Genomic DNA, 20350 nt, shown 5'->3' with positions numbered 1-20350 from the left:
AATGTCCTCTTCCAAATCAGAAAATGGTTGATCTCTATCCATGCAAGCATAAAAGGGAGAATCATGATGAGGAATGTAGCAACCGGCTACAAAAATGGGTGCTCTTTTTGGTGTCATAATTTTCAGCCATACATAACGTTTGTACTTGTCATCTTTCACAATTGATACAAAATCTTCCAATCCTTTCTTAACCATACATGCTAACCCTCCTTGTCCTCTTCGTTGCTTGAGATTCTTTGACCACATCAATGAATGTACATTATAATCGTCCAAGCCGTTAATCCTTTGTGTATCATGCTCCCAAGTTTCAACAAGAAGTACAACATCGGCTTTGCTTGTTAGTTCATCAATGCCAACCCCCGCATTCCATGGGTATCCATTACAATTCCAAAATCATATTTTCAATTGTAACTCGGTCTCATAGGTCACGCATCCCTATTTGCTTGAGAGACTTGCCTCCTCCTTGGGCACATTTTCTTCATGAGAGATTTCCTTGTTTTTATTATTCTTTTCCTCATATGCCTTGCGACGCATATTTTGTTTCTTAATAGTGCGATCTTCACATACAGAACATTTTGTATCCCTCAAATAGATCCAACTATTATCAAGGATAATCTTTCGCTTGGTGCTGATTTTGTCTCTCTTTCTCTCTCACTTGTCTATCTCTAACCCCCCCCCCCCCCTCTCTCTCTCTCTCTCTCTCTCTCTCTCTCTCTCTCTCTCTCTCTCTCTCTCCCCCCACACACACTCTCTCTTTCTCTCCTTCTCTCTCTCTCTCTCTCTCTCTCTCTCTCTCTCTCTCTCTCTCTCTCTCTCTCTCTCTTCTCTCTCTCCCCCCTCCCCCCACAAACACTCTCTCTCTCTCTCTCTCTCTCTCTCTCTCTCTCTCTCTCTCTCTCTCTCTCTCTCTCTCTCTCTCTCTCTCTCTCTCTCTCTCTTTGTGTCCATAGAGTGATCTTGGGTTACCTGTGATGCATCTCCAAATGACAACTTTCGAGCCTTTCTTTGTCGAGCAGCATTTTGAGTGACATACTCTGGCCTGTGTGAACTATTTGCCTCCTCGCCTATAACATTGTTGAATGTCTTGCGTCGCCTTGTCATTGTAAGCCGGTCTCCAAAAAACTCAGGCACCTTTGGAAGATCAGTTCCTCCAATTGCATCATTCACAACACGGCTAGTCTGTGATGGAGTAGGTGTGTGAAATTGTCGTGAAGCTGCCCTATCTCTCATCTTGCTTATTCTTGGTCCGCTTCGTATATACTTACCCTCTGTATATGCCATTCTTTTGGATTGCTGAAGAAGAGTGTTCCCAATATCCGAAACTGTTGCATTGTACAAAGAAATCTTAGGCTTGTGACCTTCACCTGCTAGCCATGAAGCGTGACGTGACTCTGAGAGATTTGTTCAAGGGATGACCTCGATGCAATAGTCATGTAGAGCCTACAAAAAAAGAAATAAATATATTTCATTGATATCATGAAGGGTCTAATTAAATGGACATCATGAAGTGTTACTAGCGATGTTGCTATTAAAAGTAATACTCCCTATATCTTTAAGGTCTCTTTCTATAGTTTCCTACCATGTTAAAACTCTATTCTTCTTCTCTCTCTCTCTCTCTCTCTCTCTCTCTCAAGTTTTGTCGCTCGGGTAAGGCATTGAGTGATTAGGGTTAGCCAACACTGGATGTACAGTATCTTGTTGATGCAACCTTCCCTCATCTTGCAAACTTGCTGGGCTGTAGCTTCCATTAAACATGTCAAAACTCTCAAAGGATGGCACGCTCGTTGATGCTGCACATTGATGTTGCTCCAAGGTTGTGGTGGTACTATTGCAAAACATGGAGCTTTCTGAGTCGAGTTGCAATGGGTTCTCTTTCATGTAGTAATGTGATAGAAAGTTTTCAAGCTTGTCAGCGCGCGGTTGGGCTGCAGCATTGTCATCTTCAGTACTGCCAATGCGTCCGTGGTGAAGACCTACAAAAGAAGTAGCTATAGCAGGGTCGTGGTCTGCAACTTCCTGCATGATACTGCAGGTGTAGTTGGCCGAGGGATCTATATTGTGCTGAGGGATCCGTATTGTGCAAGGTGCCGACGGCCAATGCAGACTGGATGATGCCGCAGAGGGAGTGGTGAGGGGGCAACAAGATACGGTCCATATGGGGGGGCAGTTTGCGTTGAAGGAGGAGGAGGAGTCGTGTAGTGGGCTGTTGTTAGTGGGAGTCGTGTAGTGGGCTGTTGGCCAAGGACTGTTGGTTGTCCTGGTACTTCTGTACATGAGATAAGTGAAGAGCTCTATTAATGAAGTTGGGGGACGTATGCAAGCTGGGAGGCAGTGTTCGGGAAAAATCATTTTTCCAAGCATACAAAATTCCTTTCCTTTAATTTTCCAAGAGGAAATTTTAGAAAATTAGTTTTTTTTTTTTACACTATTTTTTCTTTTTTGGGGTAGAATTTATCCTTTTCCCCTTGCCCTCAACCGGCATTTTGGAAATTCAAAAGGGCATGATACTAAGCTGAGACACATTTTTTCCGAACACTGTTGGGGAGCGCAAATTTAGTTTTTTTGACGAACCAAAAAAAAGGAGCAATAGCCATATCGATATTGCTGCCTTTCTTTTGGCTTTTTTAAAGACAAAAATAAATGGAGCAATAGCGATATTGCTCCTCTTATGTTTTTTTTCCTTCTGAGTAAGATCGTCTAAGCATGCCTCGTTTCCCAAGTAAGCTCTCTCTCTCTCTCTCTCTCTCTCTCTCTCTCTCTCTCTCTCTCTCTCTCTCTCTCTCTCTCTCTCTCTCTCTCTCTCTCTCTCTCTCTCTCTCTCTCTCTCTCTCTCTCTCTCTCTCACTGGCAAGCGGTCAAGGAAGCACACAAAAAGAAAACGTAAGTCTATCTCCGAGCAGCACCACCCCTCGCGAGGCTAATACATGCACCCGCCTCCATCAATAGCGATATGTCTGCATCAATATCGATATCGATATGTCTGCATCGTCCCTTTTTTTTTTCTTTCTTGCCCAGCCCATCAATCAATGTGCTGTATGTCACTTCGCTAGGTTCAACTTGATTGTTCATTATAGGTATTAAAGGCAATCGGGTGATGCCAGCGCAGTTCACAGCAAGGAATTTACATCTTGTTTGTGAGCATATCACAACATTCTTGTCTTTCAGAGTTGGTATAGTGGATTCGTTGAAACATAGATGGGAAGTTGATCCCTTTGAAACCAAAACTTGCATTTGTGCCCCTGCATTCAAGTTGCGTGGTATTGAGAAGCAATGCTCCAAGGTTGAAGTCCATGCATTCTGGAGTGACTTAGGCTCAGTCATGACAACATCCTCCTCAACTTCACATTTCAAATGGTTTATGATGCGTTCAAGCTTCTTTAGGATTTTGTGGCCTGCAAAACGAGACAAAACCCACAAATGTTGGGATTTTGCAATCAAGACAATGTCTAAGCTTGTAGTATGCACTTACCAAGCTTTTCTAGCATGGAACTGTCATCTGAGATGAATCTGACAATCCTACTCTCCTTCACAATAATGTGAGTTTTTGGGCCAAAAAGCTTTGGAAAACTGTCTTCTGAGGCATTTCCAATAGGTATTGGTGGTGCACGTCCATCGTCGAAACTTCTCTTTCTAGCAGCTGTCTCCCTAGAATCTAGACAAGAATGCAAGGGCATAAAATTGGTATCAATACACCAAAACTCGATCGCCGTGCTGGTTTGAGAGAGCATAGGATATCCTGTGGCCAACGTATAAAGAGGCGAAGTCAAAGGCAAAGCCATTAGGTAGCTCAAGTGAGGACACAAAAATTTAAGTCATGGCCATTGATGTGTTACACAACATGCCAGGTACAGTTTCCAGAAGGTGTCATTAAGGGGAAACAAGGAAAAGCTGCAACCACCTTGCAAGCTTGGTCTAGTCAAAATCTCACTAGGATGAAAAGTTTCCAAGACCTTTCTTGTCCCCTAAACACACCACAAAAGATCCTCAGTGATTGTTGCTCAAACGCTTGTGCTAAGCAATGACATTTCTTCAAGGAACAAAAATGTAAATAAGGCACCTTCATGAACAAGTCTCCATTGCTCCAAGAGTACGGTAAAATGGGTAGAGAAGCTGTTCACAATCCTTTTCTTGAGTCTTTCAATTGCAGTAGTTGGTACACCATTTCATACTACATATAGTCTAACATCAATCTAAAAGAAAACTATCTTTTACGACATGCCTAAAGCATGGGTGAATACTCGTTGTCATGCTCAGATTTCAAGCGACTTGAGGCTGAGTTTCCCGAGTAGAAAATGCCAAGCACTTCCATAGCACTGGTGAGCACATGAACAGCCAATCCGTATTCAAAGAGCAGATAAGACTTGAATGAGGTAAAACTAGAGTGCAAGCACTTTAGTTTGTTGTGACCTCATTAAGTCTTGTACTAACACAAGGTTGAAGACTGAGCATCTCTTTCAATGCAACGTCTTCGTTGCACAATCGTGTCAGCACAAGTGATTGTTGAATATTTACATCATTTTTTGCATTATAAAGGCCCTTCAACCGCGCAATATTGCTCCGCAACCGCACAATCAAAGGAAGTTCTCCAGGTGCAATCACCTGTTTGTCATGCCAGCACAATTTTGGAGCTCAACTTATGGTCTTGCCAAGAAGATTTATATGGAGAATTGAAGGTTTATCATAGGCAGTGAACTTGAACAAAACAGTCACCTTGCAGTTGTACTGAACAACTACATAGCCATACCTCTGAGGCTCTGAATCCCATGTGTTCTTTCAAACGAGCCTCACTCATGTGCACTCTTTCAGTGATGTCTAAGTTTTGTTTCTTGCCATCTTCCAGCACCTGTACAAAGAAATCCCATACTAAAAGTCTTCTGTGTTACAAGGCATTTCACAACACCCCTCATAGAGGAATACCCATAAAGGACCAAGACGACCTAATTTATTACCTTTCTGTAAACCTCATCCACTGCTTTCAATACAGTGTGTGAGAGCTCTTAAAGCTTCTGCCTTTTGTTTTCACCAGTTTTCTAGTGACAAGGCAAAAATCCTCGAGTTGAAGTGACTAGACCAATGTATAATGGAAATTCTTAAAATCGCCAATTCCAGAGTGATGAGTATGACCCATTTACAAGATTAACCCAACTCTCTATCACTTGTCATCATGTATTGCTAACCGCCACTCTTTACATGAAAAAAGAAATTGGTGATGCCCAACCTGTCAACGAATAGAGTGTTTCACCTGCCAAAGAGATTGAAGTTCCATGTGGCGATCTGCATAGAGGCAGAATATCTTTTCCAGCAAGTGTGTTTGTAGCTGCAACGAGGAGTTTTGTGGTGCAGAAGATCCACATTGCCCAAGAATTGCTGCATTCCTTTTTATTTCTTGCAAAAAAGAAAGAGAGAGAGAGAGAGAGAGAGAGAGAGAGAGAGAGAGAGAGAGAGAGAGAGAAGAGAGAGGGAGGAATGAGGTAGAGGAGAGAGAGAGAGAGGGGGGGGGGGGGGGGGGTGTTGGGTTAGAAAACCATATTGCAATGTGGGCGGCGTTATGGGGATTAGTGTGATAAAGGACAAGAGAGAAGGTCTGAGGAGGATCTGAGAGAGAGAGAGAGAGAGAGAGAGAGAAGAGAGAGGGAGGAATGAGGTAGAGGAGAGAGAGAGAGGGGGGGGTGTTGGGTTAGAAAACCATATTGCAATGTGGGCGGCGTTATGGGGATTAGTGTGATAAAGGACAAGAGAGAAGGTCTGAGGAGGATCAGAGAGAGAGAGAGAGAGAGAGAGAGAGAGAGAGAGAGAGAGAGAGAGAGAGAGAGGGAGGAATGAGGTAGAGGAGAGGGAGAGGGAGGGAGAGAGATATAGAGAGGGGAGAGGGAGGGAAAGATAGAGAGAGAGAGAGAGAGAGAGGGAGAGGAAAAGAGAGAGAGAGAGAGAGAGAGAGAGAGAGAGAGAGAGAGAGAGAGAGAGAGAGAGAGGGAGGAATGAGGTAGAAGAGAGGGATGAGTAAGGAGGAGGAGGATGGCGGCTAGAGGAGGAGATGGAGGAAGAAGGTGAAGGGGAGGGAGGATGTTGGAGGAGGAGGCTGAGGACGAGAAGCAAGTGGAGGGGAGGAGGCACATGGGCGGCAAGAGGAGGAAGGAGGAGGAAGGAGAGCTAGGGAGGGCAGCCAAAAAAAAAAAAGCTCGCTCCAAAGCTCGCTACATTGAGCTCACTCGATGACCTAACTCCGCATTGAGTAGAGCTACATATTAAGCACTTTAGATTTCATAAACGAAGACCTGCAACTTTCGGCTAGACATCCTACGTGATTTTGCACCAGGTGTTTTGGGTTGGGATTTTGGTTCATAGACCGTAGGGAGAGCGATTTATTGGTGTTAGTAGGGTCTCCTTCAAGTTCTGTGGTGTTTCGAGATTGTTTGATGGGTATTCGGCTCTAGAAAGCGTTGTAGGAAGTTTCCTCTTATGCACTCTTGAAGGCTGTGACTTAGACATGGGGCAGAGACCTCTGTAGGAATTAGTTAGGAGTCGGTTGAGTGTAGGTTGACACCCTATGCTAGCTTCCACGCGCCTGCGGGTCGAGCTTCGTCTTTAGCTGAGAAATCTTGTTAGGTGAGTTCTCTCTGTGCTGACATCCGTCGCGGTGTATCCCTCCAACATTGGCGCCGCTGCCGGGGACGAAAACCTTAGGTAGGTGACCGAGACTAGTCCTTGAGGATAGAGATTCTTTGTCTTGCCAAGAGTCTCATTTTACATTTAGATAGGATCAGAGGGTAGAGGACTCTTTAGGTCTTAGAGAGAATCTAGGGAGTGTGTGTCTGACCTAGATCCTTCGACTTAGGTAGATTTAGGTAGACTGAGATAGTTTTAGGTATTAGTTGAGTTGATGAGTAGGAGTTGGAGTGGTAGAAGTGGTGAGAGAAGAGCTTGAGAGTCCGGAGAGGCCAGGAAGCAATCAAAATACCATTATCACCATTTCACATGATGAGTAGGAGTAGAGTAAGTAGGACATCATGATTCACGATCTAGAGCACTTCATGCATGTATACTTGCTTGTTACACTACAAGAGGTTCTTCATAGTTGTGACGGCCTTAGTGACGGAAATACACGGGGATTTTTTTACCCCCGGCGTCACTATAAGCATCGCTATGCGCGTCGAAAAGAGAGCGTCGCTATTTGCGTCGCTATTAGCGTCTCTATATGCGTCTCTATTTGCGTCGCTATATAGAGACGCATATAGCGACGTAAATAGAGACGCATATAGAGACGCTAATAGCGACACAAATAGAGACGCATATAGAGACGCTCATAGCGACGCACATAGAGACGCATATAGGTACGCAAATAGCGACGCTGCAAGTCCAAAAATAGCGACGTATATAGCGACGTCCGAGAATAATTTTTTTTGGTGGCAGGGCATACATTACCCTGCCACCCCATCAACCATTTTGAACATAAAGTTTCCAAAACTAAGATGCAAAAATGACAAAAGTATATCTATAAAAGTGAATTGACAAAGTAATAAATTGACAAAATTATACACATCATAGGCAAAATAACTTGATTATTAAGCTTTGATTAAAATGTACTAGCTACAACGCAGTTGTGATTAATTATTGAAAAAATACATTGTTGGCCAATAGTTACAAAATTGACGTACACACGTCATCTCCTAATATACGCTGTGAAAAAAATAAAACTAGTGCTATCTAGCTACGGCTACTTTGATGCCAACTAATCTGACGTCTCATCGCGTCCGAGCGGCACATTTGTCGGATACTGCAAAAAAAAAAAAAAACACAATAAGACTTTATGTAAGTATAAATAAATAATTACAAAACAATCTAATGTTTAGCTTATTATTAAAATATAACAAATCTAAGAGTGTAAGGTTAAATATGGCCCAAGTCGGAGCGATAACTCTGAATGTCCATAAGAACATTTAAGCCCTTTTTGTTCGCATACTCGCGCTTGTATGGTGTGGGTTCATGTCCAATCATCGACCACTGTCAAGAGCGCGTATGGCAAGCCGTAGATAAAACCGTAAGAAGAAACCCCAAATATACAAGCCGTTTTGTGAGTCCTTCGCGTTTTTCTACAAAGAAACGCAAACAGACTTTCGAAAAGGCTTCAACACTTGCCCAAACCATCCATAGTTGATTAGGTAAACTTTAGACAAAGTTAATAGTGCATATGGCAAGCCGTAGCCAAAACGACAAGATGAAACGCTAAATACACAAGCCTTTTCTGAAGTCCGTTTGTATTTTTCTATGGAAAAATGCAAACGAACTTTAGAAACGGCCTGTGCGCTTGTCCAAACCATCCATAGTTGATTAGGTAAGCTTTATGTAATGTCAAGAGCGCGTATGTCAAGCAGTAGGAAAAACCGCAAGAAGAAACGCCAAACACACAAGCCGTTTCTGAAGTTCGTTTGCGTTTTTCTATCAAAAAACGTAAACAGACTTAGAAAACGGCTTCAACACTTGCCCAAACCATCCATAGTTGATTAGGTAAGCTTTTGGCAAAGTCAATAGCGCGTTTGGCAAGCGATAGAAAAAACCGTGAGAAGAAACGACAAAAATATACAACCCGTTTCAAAAGTCCGTTCACGTTTTTCTACGAAAAACACAAACCATCCATAGTTGATTAGGTAAGCTTTAGGTAATGTCAAGAGCCTGTATGGCAAGCCGTAGGCAAAACCGCAAGAAGAAACGCCAAACATACAAGCCGTTTCTTAAGTCCGTTCGTGTTTTTTTATGAAAAAATACAAACGGACTTAAAAAAACGGCTTGTGTGCTTGTCCAAACTATTCATAGGTGATTAGGTAAAGTTTAGGCAAATTCAAGAGCGTGTATGGCAAGCCAAAGATAAAACCGCAAGAAGAAATGCCAAATATACAAGCCGTTTCTGAAGTCCGTTCTCGTTTTTCTACAAAAAAACACAAACGAACTTCGGAAACGGCTTCAACACTTTCCCAAACCATCCATAGTTGATTAGGTAAGCTTTAGGCAAAGTCAATAGCGTGTATGGCAAGCTGTAGGCAAAACCGCAAGATGAAACGCTAAATCTACAAACCGTTTCTGAAGTCCTTCGTGTTTTTCCACGAAAAAATGCAAATGGACTTCCGAAAAGGCTTCAACACTTGCCCAAACCATCCATAATTGATTAGGTAAGCTTTAGACAATGCTAATAGTGCGTATGGCAAGCCATAGGCAAAACGGCAAGATGAAACGCTAAATACACAAGCCGTTTCTGAAGTCCGTTTGTATTTTTCTACGGAAAAACATAAACGAACTTTAGAAACGGCCTGTGCGCTTGTCCAAACCATCCATAGTTGATTAGGTAAGCTTTACGTAATGTCAAGAGCGCGTATGTCAAGCAGTAGGCAAAACCGCAAGAAGAAACGCCAAACACACAAGCCGTTTCTGAAGTTCGTTTGTTTTTTTCTATGGAAAAACATAAACAGACTTAGAAAACGGCTTCAACGCTTGCCCAAACCATCCATAGAGTATTAGGTAAGCTTTCGGCAAAGTCGATAGAGCGTTTGGCAAGCGATAGAAAAAAACCATGAGAAGAAACGACAAAAATATACAACCCGTTTCAGAAGTCCGTTCACGTTTTTCTATGAAAAACACAAACCATCCATAGTTGATTAGGTAAGCTTTAGGTAATTTCAAGAGCTTGTATGGCAAGCCGTAGGCAAAACCGCAAGAAGAAACGCCAAACATACAAGCCGTTTCTTAAGTCCGTTCGTATTTTTTTACAAAAAAATACAAACGGACTTCAAAAACGGCTTGTGTGCTTGTCCAAACTATTCATAGGTGATTAGGTAAGGTTTAGGCAAATTCAAGAGCGTGTATGGCAAGTCGTAGATAAAACCGCAAAAAGAAATGCCAAATATACAAGCCGTTTCTGAAGTCTGTTATCGTTTTTCTACAAAAAAACGCAAACGAACTTCGGAAACAGCTTCAACACTTGCCCAAACCATCCATAGTTGATTAGGTAAGCTTTAGGCAAAGTCAATAGCGTGTATGGCAAGCTGTAGGCAAAACCGCAAGATGAAACGCTAAATGTACAAACCGTTTCTGAAGTCCTTCGTATTTTTCCATGAAAAAACACAAACGGACTTCCGAAAAGTCTTCAACACTTGCCCAAACTATCCATAGGTTATTAGTTAAGCTTTAGACAAAGTTAATATAAGATGAAGCGCTAAATACACAAGCCGTTTCTGAAGTCCGTTTGCATTTTTCTATGGAAAAACGCAAACAGACTTCAGAAACGGCTTGTGCGCTTGCCCAAACCATCCATAGTTGATAATGTAAGCTTTAGGAAAAGTCAATATCGCATATAGCAAGCCGTAGGAAAATTTTCAAGAAGAAACGCCAAACACAAAAGTTATTTCTTAAGTCCGCGTTTTTTTGCAAAAAAACGCAAATGGACTTCAGAAACTACTTGTATATTTGGTGTTTCTTCTTGCAGTTTTATCTATGGCTTGCCATATGCGCTCTTGACTTTGCCTAAAGCTTACTTAATCAACTATAAATGGTTTGGGCAAACGGACTTCAAAAACAGCTTGTATATTTGGCGTTTCTTCTTGCGATTTTGTCTACGGCTTGTCCAAATCATCCATAGTTGATTAGGTAAGTTTTAAGCTAAGTCAAGAGCGCGTATGGTAAGCGGTAGACAAAACCACAAGAAGAAACACCAAATATACCAGCCGTTTCTAAAGTCCGTTCTCGTTTTTCTATGAAACATTACAAACGGACTCCGGAAACGCAAATGGACTTCGAAAATGGTTTATGTGCTTGCCCAAACCATTTATAGTTGATTAGGTAAGCTTTAGGCAAAGTCAAGAGCGCGCATGGCAAGCCGTAGAAAAAACTGCAAGAAGAAACGCCAGATATACAAGCCGTTTCTGAAGTTTGTCTATGGAAAAATGCAAATGGACTTTAGAAACAGCTCGTGCTCTTGCCCATACAGATGATTTTTAGATTGGCATATTCCGGTTCAAGGCGCTTATCATAGATATCTACTTCTAATCCCAAGGGAGTCTGAAAAATATTAAGGTCTAAAAAGGCACAACAATCACTCTTTGTGGTACAGTTAAGTTCACAAAACTCCTTGGGATAAATTCCTCCACCTATAGAACTCGAATTCAAGTACATAAAATCTTGAAAAGAAGGAACGTCAGGGACAAAAAGATAACCTACAAAGCGTCTTACATTGCATAACTTGTGCAAAAATATTGGGCAAGTGTTAGCAAGGACAAGAAGAAGTCATAAGAAGTCATAAGTTCAAGGCTGACTTTTTTACTAGCAATGCCTTGTACCTATCCTTCTCAAGCTTGTACGCAAAAACTTTTGAAATAAGAGACTTGACTCTAAATTTAAGGTCCTCCAAAATTTAGCTTTGTATATAGGTTGTAAAGTCAAAAGTTTGGAGACATAAAGGAGAGTCTTAAAGAATGTTTACAAAAGCTTGAAGATGCGAAGGAAGAAGAGAGCCAAGCTCTGCTTGAAAAAGAACACACAGTGGAAGTGGAAGTGGAGAAAGAATCACATGAAACAACACATAAGAAGATTGACACCAAGATATAGGCGGCCCTACAAGAATGTCGGCTACAAGAATCTCTTGGCCTCAAGGTCAGCATTGGGGGGCTACACTTATCGTGGTGTACCGCGGAGGACACCCTTCAGGAAGAAATCACCAAGATCAATGACATTCTTCAACCTATCTACATCAAGCCCGAAACTGTTGCTTGGATCAATGATACACATAGACATGTGCCACCCAAGCATTGCATACTCACTTTCAAGGACAAAGATGAGCATATGAAGTTGCTACGTGAATCTCGTCTTCTCAAGGGAAAAAAGCTTTGGAATGCAGAAGAATGGACCATGAATCAACTCAAGAGTAAAGCAAGCAAGCTCAAGAAAATGCAAAAGCATGCAAGCAAGGCAAATGGGCAGTCTAACAAGGTGGCAAAGCGATCATCCAGGAATTTCAAAAACCCAAACCTCTCCTCTCAGCTGACCCTTAGGTTTTTGTTCTCTCTTTTTCCCTACTCTACCCTCTTGATGCACCCTCGGTCCTTAACTGATATGTATCAGCCCGCACTGAGAAGCAATTTTTGTAATGTTGTGTTTTTATTCTCATGGGTCATATATGACCTCCGTGGACGATAATTCAATCTCTCTCTCTCTCTCTCTCTCTCTCTCTCTCTCTCTCTCTCTCATACTAAAATATTAGTTGAAAGAGCCATTGAGCTCGGGAGAGCTAGACGTCCACGATATCAATCGAGGCTCCATCAGAGAATCAAGTCTACTCTAGAGCGATATGGGAGATACCCATTACATCTATTTACAAAGGCGGACATTGACGAAGCTCTTCACCGACCGATGCACTACTTTCTCAGACAATGCCCAATGTTGGAAATTGATGAAGATGATAATGATTTTAGTCTTCCACTTCACTTTTATGTTTGTACCTAGACATTAGACTAGATCCACAAGGAGTTTATCGGATTGGTCTCATAAGTCATTTTGGCATTTTGAAGACGTTAAATATATCATTTCATTTCATTTCTTTATCTCTCTCTCTCTCTCTCTCTCTCAATGTGTATGTGTGTGTTCTTTGTTTACACATGTGTGTGTACATTCTCTCTCTCTCTCTCTCTCACACACACACACACACACACACACACACACACACAGAGTGTAGAGAGAGACAGAGAATGAAAGAGGGGAAGGGAACATAAGAGAGAGGAGAGGGAGGGAGCATACCTGGCTCTCCCTCCTCTCCTCATGTGTGTGTGTGTGTATGTCAGAGAGAGATAAAGAGAGAGAGAGAGAGGGGGGGGGGGGGGGGGGGGGGGGGGGGGCAGGGGGGGACAGGTATACCTATTGTGCAGAGAGCGCCGAAACTCAGATCTACAGATCTGAGTTTCAGGTGCCCTCAAATTATTTTTACAGGGTCGGTGTCTCTATGAGCGTCGCTATAAGCGTCTCTATGAACGTCGCTATAAGCGTCTCTATGAGCGTCGCTATAAGCGTCTCTATGCGCGTCGCTATAAGCGTCTCTATGAGCGTCTCTATGAGCGTCTCTATGAGCGTTGCTATAAGCGTCTCTATAGTCTTTGTTATATAGCGACACCGGGCTTTTTCCCATTTGAGCGTCGCTACATTGAAGGACCTCTTGTAGTGTTAGATTCATCACAAGGTTGTAAAAGACGCAAGTGTGTTTGAAAGTTGAAGTGAAGTCCAAAAGTTACTGTGAGTGTTTTTGGTAGAGCTGCAGAGCATCATGAGCATTTCTGTCAGGAAAAAAATTTAATTTTAAGCCAAGAGACATCCTACACGTAGGATGTCTACAGGCTATGTCTACAGGCTAATCTGGTGGGAATTTTGGAATTTTGAGTTGACCAGTGTGTTCAGAAGGTAGGTTTTATCCTATTTTCACCTGCAAAGTGGAAATTTGATCATATCTTGACAGGATAAGGCCCGATAGATTGAAATTGCCAGACATCCTACCCAAATTGTGCCAAGGCATTATTTTAAGACCAAAACCATAGGATGACTGCATGAGCATGATCTGCATTATATATTGAGTGACTAAGAGAGGTTTCATCTCATTTGGGTGAGAAAATTGGGTTCTAAGCAGACTTTAGCACTTTTGACTGAAAAAGGCTAGAACAGCTAAAATTGGGGACTTTTGAAACCCAAAACAAAATCTAATCATACCACTGGGTTGCTGACATCAAGGGGAAGCTATGGGTCAAGACTGGGGTCAAACAGACCAAAAAGACATCCTACGCATAGGATGTCATCTGTGTGATTTTGCACGCCAAACCTAATTTTGAGCATACCAAAGTGATCAACATCTTGAGGAGAGTCTGTGCTTTGCATTTGAAGCTATTTTGAGCAAAAAGACATGCTACGCGTAGAATGTCTAGAGCAAGAAATTGAAGCCAGATACTCACTATGGGCATAGCAAAGTGTTGTATAGGGTAGGATTTCATCTGTGTTATTTTGCACCCCAAACCTAATTTTGAGCATACCAAAGTGATCAGCATCTTGAGGAGAGTCTGTGCTTTGCATTTGAAGCTATTTTGAGCAAAAAGACATGCTACGCGTAGAATGTCTAGAGCAAGAAATTGAAGCCAGATACTGACTGTGGGCATATCAAGGTGTTGTATAGCCTGAGGCAAGCCTATAGCCTGAGGCAATACTACTAGTCAATTTTGGTCCAAATTGGAGTTGATTAGACTGATCAAGACCAACAGCAGGCTATCGAAACACATTTCTGATCCATTGATCAGCTTATAGGTGTCCAAATCAAAAAGTAAAAACAGTTGTGGACTCAGCACATCAAGGGGGATCCATAGTGCAAAAATCTAGGCAAAACAGAGCAGGAGACATCCTTTGCGTAGGATGTCTATTAGGGCTTAATGAAGAGAAAATTTGACTGAGCTTATACAGTGTGGTTCCACTTGACTTAAGGGTTCCAGAACTTCTTTCAGAAGTGAACTTGGACCTTGTTTGACCTCTTGATGGAGCAAAGACTGAATTCAAACTTTTCACGTAAATTGACCAACGTCCAAGGGAAGTACAGTTCCAGATTAGCAGACCTAATCCAGAACATCAGTAGTGTATAAAATACAGTAATGGCTGAGGTTAACTCTCCAGTTATACCAATCATTACTAAGATCACCTCTAGTGGTTAAATGCTTTGATTCGATTTCCGAAATGAAACGCTTGTGTATAGGTATATTGAGCGGCAAAGCAAGAAGTTGTGCGGAGACTAATCCTTTGTGAGGTGAGTGGTTGGATTTGTGATAATTTGCATTGATAAGTTTGATGAATTTAAGATCAGGAAGATACATTTTTAGAGACCAAAAGGTGGCAGGTGACCAAGGTAGCTTAGTGTCCACCGAGGAGAGTGTAACTCAGGCAAGGCTAGATCCACTAGCATCGATTATTGAGGAGGGTAGTGATACTGACACTTCATCAGACAAATTCTTCTTCATGATGGGTAGCCAGCATCCAAGAGGTTTCACCTATGATGGACGAATGCCAGGAGGAGGCACCTCTCTAAATCCTTTGAATGATTCCAAGTTCACTGTGATCTTCTTAGAAGGAACAAACTCGAGGGGAGCCCTAGTTTATTCTAACTATCGAGGACGCAAGTATATTTGTATTGAAGAAAGTCCGGCTCAGAGACTGGAAATAATTCGAGTCTATGATGATGGAGATAGATTCCGAGACAAAAAGGGGAACCACTATCTGATAGTTAGTGACCCTGAATATTACAATAGATATGGAGATAACATGGCGAAAGGGAAAATGGTTTCAGAAACTCAAGAACCGCCTCCAAACATTGATCGACCTGGAGCGATTTTTATGTATGATAAGAAAACAACCAGGGTTTCAACTTATAATGAGAATGTGGTAATCTACAAGCATGAGAGCGAGGGGATAGTCTCTTACTTTTGCTGCAAAGAACCCTATCCAAACGAGTGAAGAAAAGACAAGATTCTTTACTTATTCTCTTATGAAATTTCTATGGGGAAGAATATTGTTTTTTTTTATAGGTACGGGCGAGAATACCAATGTATTCTCCCAGAGGAGGTAGAAAAGGCAACAGTTCCAGGAGCATCAGCATATGCCCCCGATGAAGTACCAAGAGCCACCTACACCCCTAGCAAGTCTACAAATCCCTTTTCAAAGGAGTATGACGCGAACTCACATTCCACCTGACCGTAGACATTCAACAACCAACACCAACCAACAACCCAACCATCATTGCATGCATGGCTTTGACAAAGTGCAATATTGGAACAAGACCAACATCGAGATGGTTATCAAGCTGCACGAGGTCTAAGGGATTTACAAGAACCACCACTCTATTCACGGTATCAAGGAGAGAGTAAGCCAAAGACTCAAGGGTCAACAGAGCCTGGAAGACCACCCATAGAACGAGTTCAAAGAGATGAACCATCTCTTGCAAGAACTGCGGCTTAGGAGCACCATTGAGAGAGGAACGAGCCTACTACAGAAGACCAGAGGAGGTATATCGGTTAGGACATGGAGATCCAATGATGAGATTTATAGACCATCGTAGAATTAGACCTTTTCAAGTGCAGAAATGGGTAAACAAGAAATACACGGGAAACAGAGATCCGAGAGATCATGTAGCAGCCTTTGTGCGTGTAACATTAGGAAAAATGTGGACTCTCTTTGGGCCATATAGGATTAAGGTTAATTAGGCTCCAGCCAATAGGAAGAGAGCAATGTATATAAGTCTAAAACCTAAGAAAGTAGAGAGAATAATAGGGTTGTCCACTCATTTATTGCTTTGTATCCTAAAGGGAGGTGGATGGGTAAAAGAGGGAGGGGGAAAAAGGGAGGGGGGGAGTGGTGGGTCCACAGTTACGTTTTTGCAAAAACCCTAAAATTTCAAAATTTTCAAAAAAAAAAATTCAAAATATTCCATCCAAAACTCCCCCCAAACCTACCCTATGATCAAAAAGTCATTTTCTCACTCTAGAACCTTTTGCCCAAGACTCCCTTCCTCCATAGCCCCTTTCCATAACACAAAGCTCTCACTCTCTCTCTAAACTTTTACACCTTCCTCCTTCTTCAAGCTCTCCATTGCAACTTTAAGCTCCCACTCTCTCTCTAAATTGTCTCCCTCCTCCTTCCTCAAGCTCTCCATTGCAACTTTAAGCTCCCACTCTCTCTCTAAACTCTATTTCCCTCCTCCTTCCTCAAGCTCTCCATTGCAACTGTAAGCTTCCACTCTCTCTCTAAACTTTGTCTCCCTCCTCCTTCCCCAAGCTCTCCATTGCAATTTCAAGATCCCACTTAAGCATCCATGGCAAACAATGGTCAAAATAGACGTCCCAAACCCATCATTCAAAGTATGGTTCTCCACAACTCGAAGAATGAGGAGCAGCAATGGGAACCTCAACGTTTTCAAGAAGGTGCGTGGGTCTACATGCAACCTTCCGCAATCGGTCCCCATCGTGTTCGTGAAAGAACAAACGTTGATCTCCATTGGAAGGGAAGACTACTAGGCTTCAAGCAAGTAAGAGACAAGGGTACGGTGGCAATCGTTCAACATGTTTTCATGTTTGGACACATGCGTCTACGAGGGATCACCAACCCAAGGGATTTTCCTTGTAATTGTATGTCCCTTGCACTTCAATGGTTTTGGTGGTAGCAAAAAAATGGACTTTTTACATCTCACGGACTGTTTTGTTTCTATGTAGATGTTTTTCCTTCTAGCCTTGTGGAGGAGCAACCACTCTCGTGCCTTTCATGCACATTTACGGCCATGCATGCAAGTCTTGGGGATATGCTCTTCTCCAACACAACTTCATCAAACCTTGCACGACAGAGGGTGTTCTTCTACACCGACAAGTACATTGTACCTATAGATGAGGCAGGCTATGGAGAGCTACAGCCTTTGGAGGCTACAACCTTGCGTAGCATGGAGTGGCCAACGCCAGATGCATTCACTATAATGTCATTGAAAGCCAAGATTGTAGCTGATGTGAGAGCATCATTAAAATTTGGAAAAGCCTCGCGTTCCGTTGGGCTTGGATGGTGTTGTCCTGCTCATTTCTTCGCTAGCATCTTTGGATCTTTGCCTTTCCATCATACAAATACTATGTATGTTTGCAAAGATCTACAATACGATACATTGGAAGCCATCCTTGGGGAGAAGTGGGGGTATCTTGAAGGACTTTACAATGGAGATCGCTTTCGGTGTCAGGTTGGAAGTTTCGGCATTGCTATCCGTTTCATCAAGGTGCGCTCCACTCTTTACGTGCGGTACTTCTATGAAAGGTGGATGTGCAAGCTTGGTGAATGGATTCCATTGCAATCCACCGATGCTACAATTGAGGTATTTGATATTGCAATCAAATTGTCGAGTGGTGCCGTTGAAACCGTCCAAGTGAACAAGCATTGGACATTGGCCAATGTGCGGGAGCACTTAATGATAATGGGTTTAGAGCATGGAGAAGATACAAAATTTTGCATCGCACGACATAAGGTGAATGATTTTTCTCTCTTAATTATGTTATATTTATGTTCTTTTGATTATTCCCTACTCTAAGTTGGGTATGCTAATTTATTTATTTTTTGCTAGATTGGTAGCCGCATGGAGAGCACGATTCAAAATATTGAAAAGGCGTGGACGATGGAAGAGAATTTGATTTTATCATTAGAGTAGTTATGTTTTTTACTTAAATTGTTTATAATATCATAATTGTAAGTTCAAGCAGATGGTTGTATCAAATTTTGGCAATGCACATTATCTTAAAGTTGTAGTGATGTGTTTTTTGAGTTAAATGATTGTAATTTAGTTTGTAAGTTTTTTATAACTTCTTCTTATTTGTGTTACTTTATGAAAATTGTTTAATATTTTAATTATTGTTTTTTTTTTTTTTTTTTGGGGGGGGGGGGGGGGGGGGGGCGTGCTATATAAAGCCTCCTAAACCCTACCATTTTCACACTCTTTGCCTGTTCACACTCTCATTTGAGCTCCAACACTCTTTGCATTCCTACTTTAAGAGCTAGCATTATGGCATCCTCCTCCACCCCTCCCGAAGCCATGGCGTTACAATGCTTCCAAGCGTTTTTACAAACAACCGAGTGGCAAGATCGTGACGATCTTCACAATTTCTTCACCCAATTCCCTGATGTGAATGCAACTATTCACCTAAACAGCCAATCTTTTCAGCCTATCTTAGAATTTTTTTAATTTTACATCGACAAGTATGTTGTACCAATTGTCGGACAAGGGGAATTGTGGATTCCATGCGATTTGCTTCGCTACATACACAAAGGCAATCGGCCTTTCACCCAGCGACTTCAGCGATTTTGTGTAATTGCGGGTGAGGCAGGTCAGTACATTGAAGATTCACGTTTGAAAAAGAAGAAGTTCGGCACCCAGTTATTCTTGCCCTAACCTACCCAGGAGGTGTCATGGATGCCACCAAATCCATGGGTGATGAGGGTGCAGAAGCATCCTTTAAGCCCGCTGCAGATGTGCCGGAGGAGACATTAACTCCGGAGGTTTTTTTAGAACACCTCTCCCCAATTGTGATAGATGGGGAGGAATATTTGTTTTTACATGATCTTGAAAAGAATTTTGACATCCGCATGGATGAGTGTCTGTCCATCCTCTGTGCCACTGTAGAGTCCTCTGCCATTGACCCCTCTTCAGATCCTTTGGATCGAAGCCTCCTTCCCCTTGGAGAGAGTGTGGTAGATACAGTGGAGTTGGCAATGGTGGTAGTGACAGATGCACCGCACTCATCTGTGTCAGAGGATGAGTTTGTAGCTACAGGCGCATTGCTTGAAGCCCAACGCACTCCTATGTCTGTTCATATAGATGAACTTGAGAGTGTCGCTATGGCTCCCAATTCATCTATTTCTCTTGACAGCAAAGGCATAAACGATGAAGACGACGAAAAACAAGAGGTATTAATTGATTTTTGTTTTGTGATTACGTTAATTTTCATTGTTGCATTCTGAAATCTTATTTACCTATTGATATCTTTGTAGAATGTTGTGGAGATGGATGAGCATGCAGGTCGGGGAGGAGATGGTAGGCGCCAAGCTTTTGGATGGCAATCATCTCTTGCGCATTACCTTGGCAAGCTCCCCCAAGACGGCTTTGCAATAATCCACAAGGAGTACACTCCTTGTGGTCAATTTTGGGTGTCAATGATGAAAGCAATGAGCCGCATCCTATGCCTGTCAACCATATCTCAAGCCTCCCAAGTTATATATCTTGTAAATAAATCTCTGGCCAGTGCTGCATTTGCGACACACATTCGTGTTCGTGTGCTTTGTAACGTGGCCTTAAGACAATTGCTTGGGATCCCAAGCAATGTGGAAAACATTGCTTGGGATGTGCTGCACAAACAGCTTCCTTGCGCCCAAGAGCGCCGAGAAAACATTGCTCGCCATATCTTAGATGGCTCAAGCAGTCAATAGATGCATAAATCTTGTAATTAACTCCTTCAAGTATGTAATGAGATATCACATCTTTGTACTTTGTTATTTCAAAATTCGAATGGAAATTGATTTTAACTGGTACTTTTCAACTTCTATCTTGAGTTTATTGTACGATAGATAGTATATGATTGGTTCTATCTTGTGATACACTTGTGTAATTCTCTGAATCAAAATATAGAGTTTTTTTCAGTCCAATCTCCATCAATAAAAACATAATAACATTGTATTCTTATAATTTTGCCATAAAAAAGCTTTAATTAGGCTGTCTAAATGCCTGCCGCAGAGGCACGCGAGAAGTCAGAAGTAACATTTACTTTTGGCTTCT

At 42.1% G+C, this 20350-nt stretch overlaps 1 protein-coding gene and 1 pseudogene across 1 annotated transcript; one reads left to right on the top strand and one right to left on the bottom strand.

The window, feature by feature from the left end:
* Nucleotides 1–2886: 2886 nt before the first annotated feature.
* On the bottom strand, nt 2887–5354 carry LOC147439567 (uncharacterized; annotated as a pseudogene).
* Nucleotides 5355–5548: 194 nt separating this feature from the next.
* Nucleotides 5549–18115, top strand: LOC147439566 (uncharacterized). Its single transcript, XM_086484041.1, has 2 exons — nt 5549–5582; nt 17265–18115. Exons 1-2 carry the CDS (start codon nt 5549–5551, stop codon nt 18113–18115), a joined length of 885 nt encoding a protein of 294 aa, XP_086340167.1.
* The last annotated feature ends 2235 nt before the right edge of the window (nt 18116–20350 follow it).

The sequence above is a fragment of the Adiantum capillus-veneris genome, chromosome 16, assembly GCF_014529385.1.
Source record: "Adiantum capillus-veneris isolate H3 chromosome 16, ASM1452938v2, whole genome shotgun sequence".
NCBI classification, from domain to species: Eukaryota; Viridiplantae; Streptophyta; class Polypodiopsida; order Polypodiales; family Pteridaceae; genus Adiantum; species Adiantum capillus-veneris.
Note: the sequence above shows the minus strand (reverse complement) of the source record. Positions and strands in the feature narration are given on the sequence as shown.